Source organism: Cupressus sempervirens, chromosome 5 (genome assembly GCF_028749045.1).
Source record: "Cupressus sempervirens isolate cs-2001-9-10 chromosome 5, ASM2874904v1, whole genome shotgun sequence".
Lineage (NCBI taxonomy): Eukaryota > Viridiplantae > Streptophyta > Pinopsida > Cupressales > Cupressaceae > Cupressus > Cupressus sempervirens.
Genome location: NC_143122.1, coordinates 392130352 through 392145068, shown reverse-complemented (window position 1 = coordinate 392145068; position 14717 = coordinate 392130352). Strand labels below are relative to the sequence as shown.

Sequence of the window (14717 nt, the reverse complement as noted above, 5' to 3'; positions counted from 1 at the left end):
AAAATCTGATATAAAATGTGCATCTACAACTACCTTATGACAGCCACCTTTACAATGCCAAATGACCAATTTAAATGATGCAAATTGAATGTAGAACCTGATGTACAAATAGCCCAATGAAGGAGATGAAATTGCAATCATAATCAAGCCAAGTACTGTAGTGTGGGTACTGTTCACGTAACTATAGCAGCCAACAATAAATGTATTCTCCAATTTAGGCATAAATAAAAGGACCGAAGAATCCCTTCCAATTTGCAACCCTTTGGAGGATATCTCACCACCTCAGTTATGCTAATTCTATGGGAGTTTTCGTTCCCAAAGATCAAGTAGATAATATGCAGAAACCCTTGGCTCCACAAAACTCATAAAAAACAAATGACAATGATCGGATGATAAGAAAAGAACCTCTCATGTTAATTTATTCTTTCCTTGTGGGAGCTCACTTACTTTTCTCCCCAATGTGGGATAAAAGATATTCTTATATTTGCACTTTAATATAATAATATAATATGAAATTATGCCTATCATAAAGTGTCAATCCCCAATAAAACCCTCTAACCACTATATTAGCCTATGAGGATCACATCATAGTCTGATCTCAATTACTAAGAGATGTCAACTAGAAGGGGACATCACAGTCCGCCCCTCCTAAAATGCTTGTCCTCAAGCAATCTCAATTTAGGATGCTGCAAAATCTCCTCACTCTCCCAAATGGCATCCTCTATTGGCAGGTTTGTTGACTTCACCAAGTACTCCTTGATAATACGTCTCCTCAAATTCCTCTCCCTAAACTCAATGATAGCCTTTGGTACTAAAACCAATTTTCCCTCATCGTCCAAGGGTGGAAGCACTGTAGAAGGAACAATCTAGTGTCCTAACGCCTTTTTGAGACGTGACACATGAAAAACATTATGGACTCTGCTCTTTGTCGGCAAATCCAACTCGTAAGCCACCTCTCCAACTCTCTTGATCACCCTAAAAGACCCATAATAATGTGGGTTAATTTTTTTAGTGCCACTCTTTTTGAGAGTGGGCTGGCGATAAGGCTGCAACATCAGATATACCATATCACCTACCTCAAAAGTTCGCTCAATCCTCTTCTGATCAGCATATTGCTTCTGTGCCTTAGTGATATTCTCCTTAAGAGCCTTTACAATGTCCTAGCTATCCTATAATAAGTTTCCAACACTGGGCACTCTACTATCTAATAGCAACAAATCCATGAAACTAGGTGCCTCATATCCATATAATGCCATGAATGGTGACATCTGGATAGACATGTGATAAGTGGAATTATAACATTACTCACATAGATATATCCACTTAATCCAAGCCTTTTGCTGCCTTGCTATGTAATTCCTGAGGTATCTCTCCACTCATTTGTTCACTATCTCTGTTTGACCATCTGTCTGGGAGTAGTAGCTAGTCCTCGGAGTGAGCTTTGTCCTGCACAATCTGAACAACTCCTGCTAGAAGGGGCTCATAAACCTGTTGTCCTTGTCGCTGACGATGCGCCAAGGTAAGCCATGCAACCTAAATACCTCTCTAAAGAATAAATCTGCCACCTACGTAGATTAGGAAGAAGTGGGCAAACTTTGGAAGCTGATCAACAACAACATATATACAATCGCTGCCCTGGGCTCTAGGTATTCTTGTAATAAAGTCCATGGACAAACACACCCACTTCTTGTCAGGTATTGGAAGTGGCTGAAGTAAGTCGGCTGGGTAGGAGTGCTTTTGTTTATTCTGTTGGCAAGTAGGACACTCTCTAACATACTACAACACCTCAGCTCTGAGCCCTTTCCAAGAAAAACACTCACGAATTTGCCAGTAGGTTTTATAAAAACCTAGGTGTCCTGCCATAGGTGAGTCATGCTAAACTCTCAACACCATCCTCCTCACCTTTGACCCTGGCACCAAATAAATGCGCCCTTTGTAAATGATGAGCTCATTCACAAGGGTGAAATCACTATTTTTGATCGATCCATCTATGAATCTCGATGCCCATGTATCCTTTTATACTCTACAAGGATCAAATGTCTCCAATCCTTTGATATATTTGTCATCAAGCTCAAGTAGGGTCTTTGTGACAAGGCATCTGCTACTACATTCTATGTCATCTTGAAATAGGTAATATCAAAGTCATATGCCTGTAATTTGCTTACCCATTTTTGTTGCCTGTCATTAAGATTTCGCTGCCTCAGAAAATGTTTCAAGCTATTGTGGTTGGTTTTTATGTTGAATTTGCTATCCACTAAATATTGTATGAATTTGGCCAAAGCATGCATTATGCCAACATTTCCCTATCATAAATGTTGAAGCTCCTCTTAGGCCCTTGAGCTTCCTACTCTCATAAACAATCGGGTGCTTGTCTTGCATAAGCACTGCTCCAACACCTTCGCCAGATGCATCACAATGCAATTCAAAAGGTTTGCTAAAACTTGGTAATGCTAGCACTGGACAAGAAGTCATCAACTCCTTAAATGTATCAAAACACTCATGTGCCTCAAAAGTCCATAAAAAAGCCCCCTTTCTCTTCAAGTCCGTCAAGGGTGTTACATGCTTGGAATATCCACTAACAAACCTCCCGTAGAAGCCACACAACCCCAAAAATCCTCTCAACTGCGTCAGGTTCACTGGAGTAGGCCACTCAATAATAACACAAATCTTTTCAAGATCCATGCGTACTCCTTGAGCACTGATAATGTGACCCAAGTATAATAACTCTGATAATCCCAAATCACATTTGGACTCCTTTGCATACAAGGACTACCTACCCAGAATGCTCAGCACAATGTCTAAGTACTGCACATGCTCATCCCATGTCCTACCATACACCAGGATGTCATCAAAGAAGACTAACTCAAATTTCCTCAACTGAGGTTGAAAGACCCTTTTCATTGTGGACTGAAAAGTAGTTGGAGCATTAGTTAGCCCAAATGGCATAACAACAAACTCAAAATGGCCACAATGACATTGTAAGAATTTGGTATAGCTCTGATATCATGTAAGAATTTGCCTAAGGCAAGAATGAAATGCCAAGATCTAGAAGCTCAAGAGATAGCACAAGAGAGACAAGATGTGATCAAATGAGAATGGATTAATCAGATAATTGGATGAATACATCATAGAAGTGCCTTGTATATAAAGGCAATTGATATGTCTAGGAGATATACAAGAGATAAGCGTAACAACTAAGCACATGCCCACCAAAAGTGGATTATCCTCTATTGTGCATAAATGTACATGCAACAATGAGAGGATAAGAATACAAAGGTGTATCTCGTAAAGAGATGTAGTAGACAACATGTGCTCAATTGGAGTGCAAACTATTGGGTTGTCAACATAACAACTCATATGAATATGCAAACTCCTAGGTGTCTACATGACAACTAATATGAATATGCATTAATCTAAGTAAACTTAAGTAAAGTGTAAATAGTAAATACTTATTTACACCAACAGACACTTAAATGTTGTCTTCTCTATATCTTGCTCTCTAACTTGGATCTGATGATAGCTTGATCTCAAATCAGTTTTGGAGAAGAAACATGCTCCATGTAGCTCATCAATTCGTGGGATGGGGTACTTGTTTTTGATAGTCTTCTTGTGCAAGACCCTGTAATCTATGCACATCTTAAGAGTTTCATCCTTCTTCACCAAAACCACAGAAGAAGCGAAAGGCAACTTACTTGGTCTAATGTGCCCCATAGCACATAATTCCTTGATGATTTTCTCGATCTCATCCTTCAATCTCTTTGGATACTTGTAGGGTGTGATCATGATGGGTTTAGCACCCTCCTTTAACTCCGTAATATGCTCAATACCTCTATTTGGAGGTCTACCTAGTGGTATTTCACTGAAAACTTGGTAGTGTTTGATTCTCAGTTCTTGTATGTCTCGGTGATATTCTGATGTTTGCTGCCCATGCGATGGCATTAAAGTGCAACGAGCTGCCCATTCAACCTGGTCATGTCTCAACAAGCTTTCCATGCGTCTGCAAGACATCATCCTAAACCCACTATCATGAATGACCCTAAGTATATGGGTCTTCCCATCTGACTGAAATTTTATCTCCATATCTCTCACATTGAGAGTGAACTCCCCAATATCATGTAACTAAGTCATACTCAAAACCAAATCTGTATCACCCATGTTAACAACATAAAAATCTGCTTTGAAATCAAAGTTATTAATTTTTAGGGGCAGACCTGTAATCTTCCTATCACAATTGAGGATGTAGCCATCAACTACCCTCACTCTTAGGGCCTCAAACTACTCTGTTTGTATCCCACGCCTTTCAATCAACTTGGAATCAATAAAATTATGAGTAGCACCTGTATCAAGTAAAGTGATAACTTGCTGACCAACTAATACCCCTCTCATCCTAAATAATCGCTCTTGCTGTACACTTGTGAGATGGGCTTCTTTAAGTCTACCCTCAATCTTCTCATCACCTGTAGCCATTTTGTTCAACTTTTCATCATCTGTGCCTTCCTTTTCTTAAATTGATTCTGAATTTTCAGATTGCTGGTCCGAATTTTTAGAATCAGAATCCTCATAATAAGCCCACATAACCTTGTTGGCTTTCCCCTTTGGCCTCAAAGGACAGTCATGGTTCATGTCATAGGGTCCTTTGCAATAAAAACAAAGTTTTTTCTTCCTTAAATCATTCAATGTCTATCTAAGGGAGCAAATGATTTATCTTTATTTTTAGCCTTTGTTTCATTCCTTTAGGTTTCTTGAAGAATGGTTTGTTGTATTTGCTAGATGATGCACCCTTTGACTGAAATTTATTTATTGGGGCTGCTTGTTCCATACTTCTAGCTTTCTTAATCACTTCTTATGAATTGAATGAATCAAAGGCTTTTACCCAATCCTTCAATGGTTTGGATAATCCCTCAATGAACAAAACAACCAATCTCCTATCTGAGATATTTGGCACCATAACGGATAGTCTCTGAAAGTCACTAATGAAATACTTAAATCTGCTTGTCTGTCTCAACTGTGCCAACTCCCTAAGTAGACTTCTGAGTCCTTATCAATCCTCTCTACCAACTTGTTCACAAAGTCCCGATATGAAGTCACTTGGTTATGTTGAAGGGTAACCATCCCATGGTACCACCAATCATGTGCAGCTCCCTCTAAATGTAGTGTGGCATATTTTATTGCCTCCACTTCTATTATAGGTCTGAGCGCTAAGACGGTATCAAGCTTGTGAATCCAAGCTTGCATTGTCATTCTACTACTAACATCAAATGTAGTTAAGGAAAGCTTCCTTGTAGCACGCTTTAATTCATTATCCTCGCCACGAGGTCTCCTATACTGTCTCCTTGCCCTGTAATGCTCTCTCAGGTTAACAAACCACGTGAATGTCATCCTCCCTCGCACTTGTGGAGCTAATAATCCCATTCGTCATTCGCAGCCATGAAGATATTTGCGAATGTCTTCTCTCTTGCTTCTTCTATAGGTGCTATCTTAGGCTCATCTCTAATGAAGGTAGGATGGGTAGGCCTGTCAGTTGTCTTGGAGTGCGTCCTATGAGCTCTAGATGACCCCACTGCACTCCTATTATCCCTTTGCTCTTGATTCTATCTGTTCTGTGGGTTCATGTGTTAAACAATGGCGGTGAGTGCCTACAAAGCTTGAGCCATCTGTTTTTGTCTTGTAACCATTTCTCTTAAAAATTCCCTTGTTTCCTAATCCTCATTCCTATCGTCTCTGGGTGGGCTACCCTTTTGCCTGTCACCCATTGTGCCCGATTGTCTGTCAAATTCTTGTTCCCTATCAAACAAAGCTCGCCTGTGAGTGTAAAATCTATGAGAGCCAACCCTAGGCGGCTACATGTGATTGCTAAACCCTCAAGATGGCAGGAGTTAGCTCTGATACCACTGTAATATCCTTTGAAAATTCAGACCTCAACTTGTTGATTTATAGCTTAAAAGAATATTGTCAAACACTTCCAATACAATTTTTATACTTGTTGTTTTTGAGTCTCAGGCTGATTACGCTTGCTTGAAATGATATCAAAGGGAATCTAAAAGTTTGGAATTGATTACTACTATATCTTAGCCAAGAACTAAATGCATATGCAATTCTCTTTTGGCTTTTCAATGTATATATATATTCTAAATGAAAAATGTGCGCTTACAGCCAATTGGTATTTTGTCAAACACTTGGCATACATACTATTATGTTAATCATGAAAGATATAAATATGCACATTACATCAAATATTTGGACTTGCAACTTATCACTCCTTTAGTGAAATTTTTTCTAATTCAATGCTTAACATAATATTCCAAGGCTCTTGGCTTTGCAACCCCTAAAATGTGAATACAAATGATTTTATAAATCTGATATAAAATGTGCATCTACAACTACCTTATGACAGCCACCTTTACATTGCCCAATGACCAATATAAATGATGCAAATTGAATGTAGAACCTGATGTACAAATAGCCCAATGAAGGAGATGAAATTGCAATCATGATCAAGCCAAGTACTATAGCGCGAGTATTGTTCACAGCACTGTAGCAGCCAGCAATAAATGTATTCTCCAATTTAAGCACAAATGAAAGGACTGAAGAATCCCTTCCAATTTGCAACCCTTCGGAGGATATCTCACCCCCTTAGTTATGGTAATTCTATGAGAGTTTGCATTCCCAAAGATCAAGTAGATAATATGCAGAAACCCTTGGCTCCACAAAACTCTTCAAATGTAAATGACAATAATCAGATGATAAGAAAAGAACCTCTCATGTTAATTTATTCTTTCCTTGTGGGAGCTCGCTTACTTTTCTCCCCAATGTGGGATAAAAGATATCTTATATTTGCACTTTATTATAATATTATAATTTGAAATTATGCCCCATTATAAAGTGCCAATCCCCAATAAAGCCCTCTAACCACTATATTAGCCTACGAGGGTCACACAATAGGCTAATCTCAATTACTGAGAGATGTCAACTAGAAGGGGACATCACAATGTACGTAGGGAGATTGCATCTTCCTTGTAAGTGTGAGACTGAAAAATATACACACTAAAAGTTTAACACTATTATTGTTGCTAGACAATTGATACTAGTCTCACGTTGATGCTCAATGGGTAAAACATTTATAAACAATTAGCAATAAATAAATAAATAGTAAACAAAAAGTAACTTCCTTTAATATATAAATTTTCTTTATCATCAATTTACTAATAGTCATAGAGATAGCAATACTTACCCCCTTGATAAGTGAAATTTAATTTAAAGTATTTTAGAGAAAATTTAAGCCCAAAAATAAAGCCTCTTACTTCAAGTCCTCTACCTTTTGTAGCAGGGAATCTGCCTCAGTACCTAAGGGAGCTTTTGAATTTTTGTAAAATGAATTTTACCTCGGTTTATATAGGGCAAAAATTCAAAATATTTTCACTATTTGCAACAACATTCTTGATGGCAGAATGCCTGCTAAACATAGGGTTTTGGTAGAAGGTAAAGACAGGTTTCCTACATGTGACAATTTGAATAGATCTTCTTTTGCAACAATCATAGGTGATGCTTCAATTGTTCTTTCTCCCAATGTGTCTGTGAGCTATCCCATGTCTGTTGTAGGGTTTTTAATTTTCCACATGAAGACTTACTCAACCTACACTTATCATGGGTGCATTGAACTAGTTTATTGCATGTATCAGTTTGAAAAATACTAGATTTGCGGTAAACAATTTTTTATATATATATATATATATATATTTATATATTTGAAAAAATTGTTAATATTTAGTAGATTTGTTTTGAGTTCTGCAAAAATTGTGAAATTTGATTGAGCTTCACTTGGATTCAACATGAGAAGATGAAGCTTTTATGAACAAGCATCCAATGTTAATCAACATTGAGGACACTGCTTGTCTTAAGGGAAGGAACATGCTAAACCCTTAACCCATTGGAATTGTTAATATTGTGAGTCAATGGTGCCCATGAGTAGGAGGTACTAAGTTGTTATGCATTGTATTGGAAGTTTTGTTGTTATTTGAAATACTTTTGAGGTTGGCCTCCCAAAGTGGATAATCATTAAAGAAATACTTACATCTTCTTTCTCATATATTCCTCACTTGTGCCAATTAGTTTCATTAAAGAGAGCTTTTCTGGCTTCTGTTATATTGCAGTCACATCATGTGGTTTTGACTTTTAAGTTCCGAAGGTTTTTGAAAATGGCACTAAAGCAAGATGTAGGCTCCAGTATAGAAATCAAAAAAATTCTGTATGCTCTGGTTTTAAGCATAAAGAAATTCTAGTTATCTATTTTCTGTCTAGAGTGAAGTCCTAAATATTTTACATCTCTTGTCTTTTATTGATTTCTGGCTCTAGGCTCTTCTAGTATTTACCTCTTCCTTCTTAGCGCTTTACTTGGGAATGATTCATCTTCTCCAGTTCACAAAGTGTGTGGAACCATGTGTGATTTCTGTATTTCATTGTTAATAGACTAACAACGCAAGTATTATCTACAGGATTTGTCGAAGTTGAATAGAGACCCTGCAAAAGTTATTTACTTGAGTGGACATGCTGGAGAATCTTGTCTGCAAGCGGAAAATGCTATTGAAATCAGACCATGGAAGCTAGAACCAGATGATACATCTCTCTTAGATCTTATACCATTTCTTGAATGTGAGATTTCAATTATGAGTTCTCTATAGAGTAATGCCATGCATGAATGTTGTTTAATCACCTGAAAATGTATCCTTAATGATTTTCAAATTCTTATTGTGCCTTATATTCAGCATTGAAGGGTTTTGTATAAAAACGAAAATGTCTTTTGACTTGCAGACTTGTCCCGCAATCGGCCAGCTGATATAAGACCTGTGTTATCATTATACCAAGGACGAGATATTGCAACTGAATTTCGTGAACGCACCAAGGAACACCAAAGGTAGTAATTTGATCCTAAAGTATAAATTTACTTCCACATTTTCACATTGGCATGATCTTAAAATTGTTTATTTAACACTGATTGGAGTACTATATTGTATGTTGAATAAAAAATAAAAAACAATTTTTTACAGTATGGATATCTTTTTATTATCATCAATTATAACACACTAGATTTGTGCTTATTGTGACCAAGGCAAGAGGAAATGACCATAGCAAGTATCGACCCATGAACAATAGGATACAAATATATTTAATGAAACACAGATGAGATTGTTTCTCACTATCTTTGTTAATGTTTAATAGCTTTAGTCGGATAAATATTAAGGTGTAAGCTTTAATATCAAACTCTTTATTTAAATATTATATATACACTTAATTGTAATATATTTTATCCTTCTATATATATGTATATATATATAAAATCAAGTCAAAGTTTTATTTATATAATTTCATTGATTAAATATTATTAAGTATTTAGTTGTCTATCTTAATCATTAAAGATATTATACTAATGTTCTTATTCATATTATATTATATTTTCTTGCATCCGTGGTTAATGCACGTGATGGCCTTTCACGAGTGCAATGGTGATCGGGGTCAAGGAGTGGGCTGTTTCTATATTTCTAAGTCCATCGTAATTATGTTTGACCGAACTCATGCATTGTGTGTTTAATCTTTTCCTTGGTCAACCGTCATGTTCCTTGTCTCCAAGCGGTGGGTAATTTGTGCTCTCTTCGATCTTGCCGCACTCCCTCCTTTAATATATATATATTCGTTCTTTTTGATTCCTATGAAAAATGAATGATAGAATCATCGATATTAAAAAGGGTGGAGAATAAATAATTAATACTTCAAGGCTTATTTAAATTATACAAGAATATATAAATATATTTGCAAGATCAATTATATATTTATATATATAAAAATAAAGGATTAATATAAATCTAATTATGAAAACTTAACAATCTCTTTATTTTGTATTGAGCAATGAGAATAAAGTAGAGAATTATATATATTTTTAAATCATGACCATGCACACAAGATCATTCCAGTCTCTGAATCGCTTACCTACAGACCATCAACAATGCCCATGGGACTTGAATTGCACAATCACTTGTGAAGATGAAAGTCTTCTTAACAATGATGAGAGAGCATGGGTGAAGTAATAACTGAGGTTATTGATGCTATAAACCCAGACAGTGAGACATATAATGCCACAAGAGGAGATGCTAAACTTTGGTTTAACAACCGTTAAGAGTACATTTCTTAGGGGAATCCTAGAAAAGGCTAGCTTCAACCCTCAGCAACTCACTACATTCACCATTATTTGATGAGCCAAGATTCCATGAAGAGCAGGGTGAGAATCTAAGACTAGTTATTGGTAGTAAGTAGTAACCCACTATATTCTAGGCTCAATTTATTTGTAGAAAAAAACAAACTCCAATGGATAGTTGAATATGTAGGGACAAAAAAGCAAAACTCCAAATTGCTGGTCTTTGTACCTGTATGTTGGATGAACTGAAGCTTTTTATAGTTTTATACCACATTTATTATTGCTTTTTTTCAGAACTGCTTTAGCTACAATGAGACATTCACCCGCATGGACATTGTAATACAATAAATCAATGAAAGCCAAATAAGTTGACACAGATTTACAAATAGGTGGCATGACTATTGTTTCCTCAATAGAAAGCTTTAGCTTCAATTTACGATAAGCCAGAGGCTAGGGATAAGATTTAGAGTAATTATCTAAAAGAAAAAGTCAGTTTAAGAGAAGGTTAAATAGTTCCTTCTCTTAATCAGTAACACATTTCTAATTAATGTAGAACTCAATAATATGTGGATAAGTGAACGTTAATTAATTATTCACAAAGTATTGCAATCAATATCTGTGGAATAGTATGGTAATATTCACAGATTATATGAATATACAAGTGCTGCTTAAAACCCTTTAGTTAAATACAGCAATCACTACTAAGGCAAAAAATTCTCAACTCTAAAATTGTCACATCTAGAAAAGCATAAAAATGCCAGCAATTCGGTTTTCGCTGCTACCAGTTTTCAGAAGTAGCATTTATCGTGATGTTCATGTTGTATTCTTTTGTTGTGATGATTATGGTCACAATGAATTTTCTTTAGAGCCTTTGTTTTGATGTCCTGTTATATCCACTTCCCTTGAGATCTATAAATGTGTTTTTCTTTGTGGCAGACGAATGCAGGAACAAAAGCAACAAGGTCGGTTTTGGCGTCGTGCAAATTGATTTGATTGATATTGATGATAACATTTGCTACATGGAAATTACCATCCCACCATGGACTAAAATCAAGTAGTTAATGTGTTGGATGGTTGAGGTTTTTAGATTTTTTTAATTTAGCAAGACGTTAAATAGAAGGCAGTTTTTGTTAACTGGTGTTTTTGAATTTCCCACGTTTTATTTTCTTTAACAGATTCTTTTAGGATGGCAGGAAGAGGGCATGTCCTGGGATGTTACAGATTATTTAATATTTATAACTGTATCTTATGGGAAAATTATAATCAAATTGTCTTATTCCTTGTGTCTGTGAGGTTGGTAGCGTTTAGGATTTTGACAGCCAAAACCTCCCTTGAAGACGTACCAATGAATTTAAATGTCAGCTTTGTGTTGAACTTAGTGTTACTATGTTACTGTTTCATTTCTATGGTAACCGGCAAACTGGGAAATCTGTCGAGCATGGTTTGTTTATTATTATTAAAATGTATATCTTTTTTGAAAAAGTAACTTACTTCAATGTTGATTTTTTTTGGCTGCAAAACCTTCTATTTTATTCTCACATGGAGAATTTCAATTATCTGCTAAAGTGCAACACACCATAGAAATAGTTTTAAGAGATAACATGCGGATGGGGGAAGGATACGTTAACACTATTAGGTAGAAATTATAAGTTTGGGGTCTATCATGGAAAAGTGCCATTTGGATTTATATATAAATATGTGGCGATTCTAAATATAATTAGGCTTCTAGTAATAAACGTTATTAAAATGTGTTCAACAAGCATTCAATATAAATTCGTTATATAATACTGTTGGAAGTAACTTAAGAGGATGTCAAATGTTATAGTAAAGCCCTGGAATGATATATGGAATTATATATATTTGGAAATCAGGGAAGCAAATTCAATTTATATAAAGTACTGATTATACTTGCTGTATTTATATCTAACCATTTAGAAATTAATTAAAATATAATTTTTATATAATCAAATAAATATTTGAAGATCATAATTTTTTTTTTCTCTGAATTTTGAATTTGTTAAAAAATATTTCTTTGACATGTCATATTCACTGACACCCAAAACAATCATAAACAATTATGTATCTAAGTTTATTGTTAGCTAAAATAATTTATTAATGGATTGAATTGATAAAGCTAAGAAACTTGTCATACACTCACTTTAGAAAAACTATCGCCTAAATTAGGTAAACATAAACGAGTGCCTTTGTGGACCAAATTGTGGTACAGTTGAACATAGCCATCCTTGACTTTCATTTTACCCTTGATATTTTAAAGAAGAAATATATCATAAAATAAGTGAAAATTTAATTTAGTATTGTAAGAACTCTCAAGATAGAAACCATTAGAGAATGGGCAAGCTTTTGTTTAATATTGATCTTTCACTTGTTTTAATATCACTTTGAGACAATAAGCTTGAGTGAGATTCTTTAAAAAAATAAAATTATTTTATAAATTATTTATTGTTAAGCCTTAATGCATAGTTCAACATCATGTTTGTGGGTGTACCTAAACCAAGTGGTGGGGCCAACAACTACTTATCCTCAAGGGTGTTGGTATACATTGGCAATCCTATGCGATGCAATCAGTCTGATGGGATGAAAATCTCATTCTTAATAATATTTTTAATTAAATGTCATATCACACATGCCAAGCAATTTAGAAATGGACTATATGGGTAGACAAAAGGGGTATCAAATCATAAGGCATGAGCACCACATAAGAGAATGGCAATGCATCCTCGTCTTTTCATCCAATTTTACATGAAAATATGAGATAAATTAATTGCAAAGTCTTGATGCTTGAGAGGAAAAGGAAACAAAGATGGACGATGCTTGTGTAAGGGCCATATAAAGCTATGGGTATATAGTAATGCTCAAGTGACTTGAAAATGTTGTTTCCCTTATTAACTACTCATGCTTGCAGCTTGGATGGAGAGATGGTTAGGAAATGTTCAAAGTAGTTTTCTCAAAAGGCTTTAGAAACTTTCAAGCCAACCCAATTAGAGGTAATAGCCAAAATCATTTGGCATCATCCTCACTATGTGAAATAAAAGGCTCCATTTCTCTTTCATGGGTGGTACTTAAATTGGAGCTATTCAACTTATAGAGTTACAACAAATGAAGAGTATTGCAAAAAGAATGTTTTAATGTTATACCTAAACCAATCCAATTTTCGAAAGCAAAGAGTGTTGACAAGGAAGTGACATATAGACAAAGGATGGAGTGTTATAGAATGTCATATATCATCGCCAAAAATTGAAGAGTGTAGAAGATGTGAGATTAGATCATGAAGATGATGATCACAGAGTTAAAATAATGTTTTCGTGCATAGTCAATAATACTTTGTTTGATCTTATGTAAAGTATGCCAATAGAACCTAAAATTATGTTTTCATGCATAGTCAATAATACTTTGTGTGATCTTATGTAAAGTATGCTAATAGAACCTAAGAAGACAGAGAGATTAAATATGATGGGTAATGAGTTAGAGTTTAGTTTAGTGAATAAGAAGTGATATTTTTCTTTTGTTCTTTTTTTCTTCTTCTTCTTCTCGAATTAGGTATATCAAGAAGAGAAAGGATGGGTGGTACAATAGTACCCAAATAAAGTTGTAAAGGGTGAGTTGTTCTTCAAGAAAATAGTCTTTTTTAACAAACAAAGATAATGCAAAAAATAATTCCTTCTAAGAAAAGTATGAGCAACAAGGATTTACAAGGTGTTGTGCACTAGAATGAATGTGTGGAAATAGTCATTAAAGATTTTTGATACAACTTATAGCAATCTTCATAATAAGATGAGAAATAGTTAAATTAAACTACAAGAAGAGAAAAGATGAAGGGAAGAAAGAGTATATGATCAAGAGAAGGGACAAGAAGTTAAGAGCGGAGAGAGTTGTCTTTGTGCATGTATAAGCCTAACACCAAACCCTATAGTGATGAAATTTGTTAGAGTGGAATGCCAATAATTTATTGATGACTTCCCAACTAAGGAATGATTTCATGTTGTTGAAGTGGGTGAAAGCCTTTTTGGATAGTTGAAGTTATTAGAAACATTTTTTTTGTATTGCGTACACATGATTAACCTTGCCTTCCTATATGACATGTCTTTGACATAGCGTAAGAATTTAGTCAGTGAAGGAGCAAAATGAGGTGGTGTAAGAAAATTGGGAGAGCGCAAGAGAAGTAAGAAGATTTGGATGAAATATATGATGAAATGACTTAAACTGAGTTAGTTCCCAAATATTCTCTTTTTGAGTTTTCACTTTTTTATTTTTATTTTGTTAAGAGTGAAATGTCAATCATTTATTAATGAGTTACCACAAAGAATTAAAGTCATGATTTCGAAGTGGGTGAAAGCCTAGCCTTTTTGGATAGTTGAAATTTTTACAAAATATATTAATTTTATGGTGCACACAATTAATCTTGCCTTCCTATATTGCCTGTCTTTTATAGAGTGTAACAATTGAGTCGATGAAGGAGCAAAATGAGGTGGTAGATTAGATTGACATTTTAAAGAAAATTAGGGGAGTGTAA

At 35.1% G+C, this 14717-nt stretch overlaps 1 protein-coding gene across 1 annotated transcript in view; it reads left to right on the top strand.

Annotated features, from left to right (window-relative positions):
• Positions 1-11560, top strand: part of TIM50 (Haloacid dehalogenase-like hydrolase (HAD) superfamily protein) — a 116168-nt gene extending 104608 nt beyond the window's left edge. Inside the window, exons 8-10 of the mRNA XM_089830763.1 lie at positions 8493-8649; positions 8809-8911; positions 11123-11560. Coding sequence (XP_089686889.1) covers positions 8493-8649; positions 8809-8911; positions 11123-11174 — 312 coding nt within the window. The 3' untranslated portion in view covers positions 11175-11560. The remainder of the gene's footprint in view (positions 1-8492; positions 8650-8808; positions 8912-11122) is intronic.
• Positions 11561-14717: the final 3157 nt, after the last annotated feature.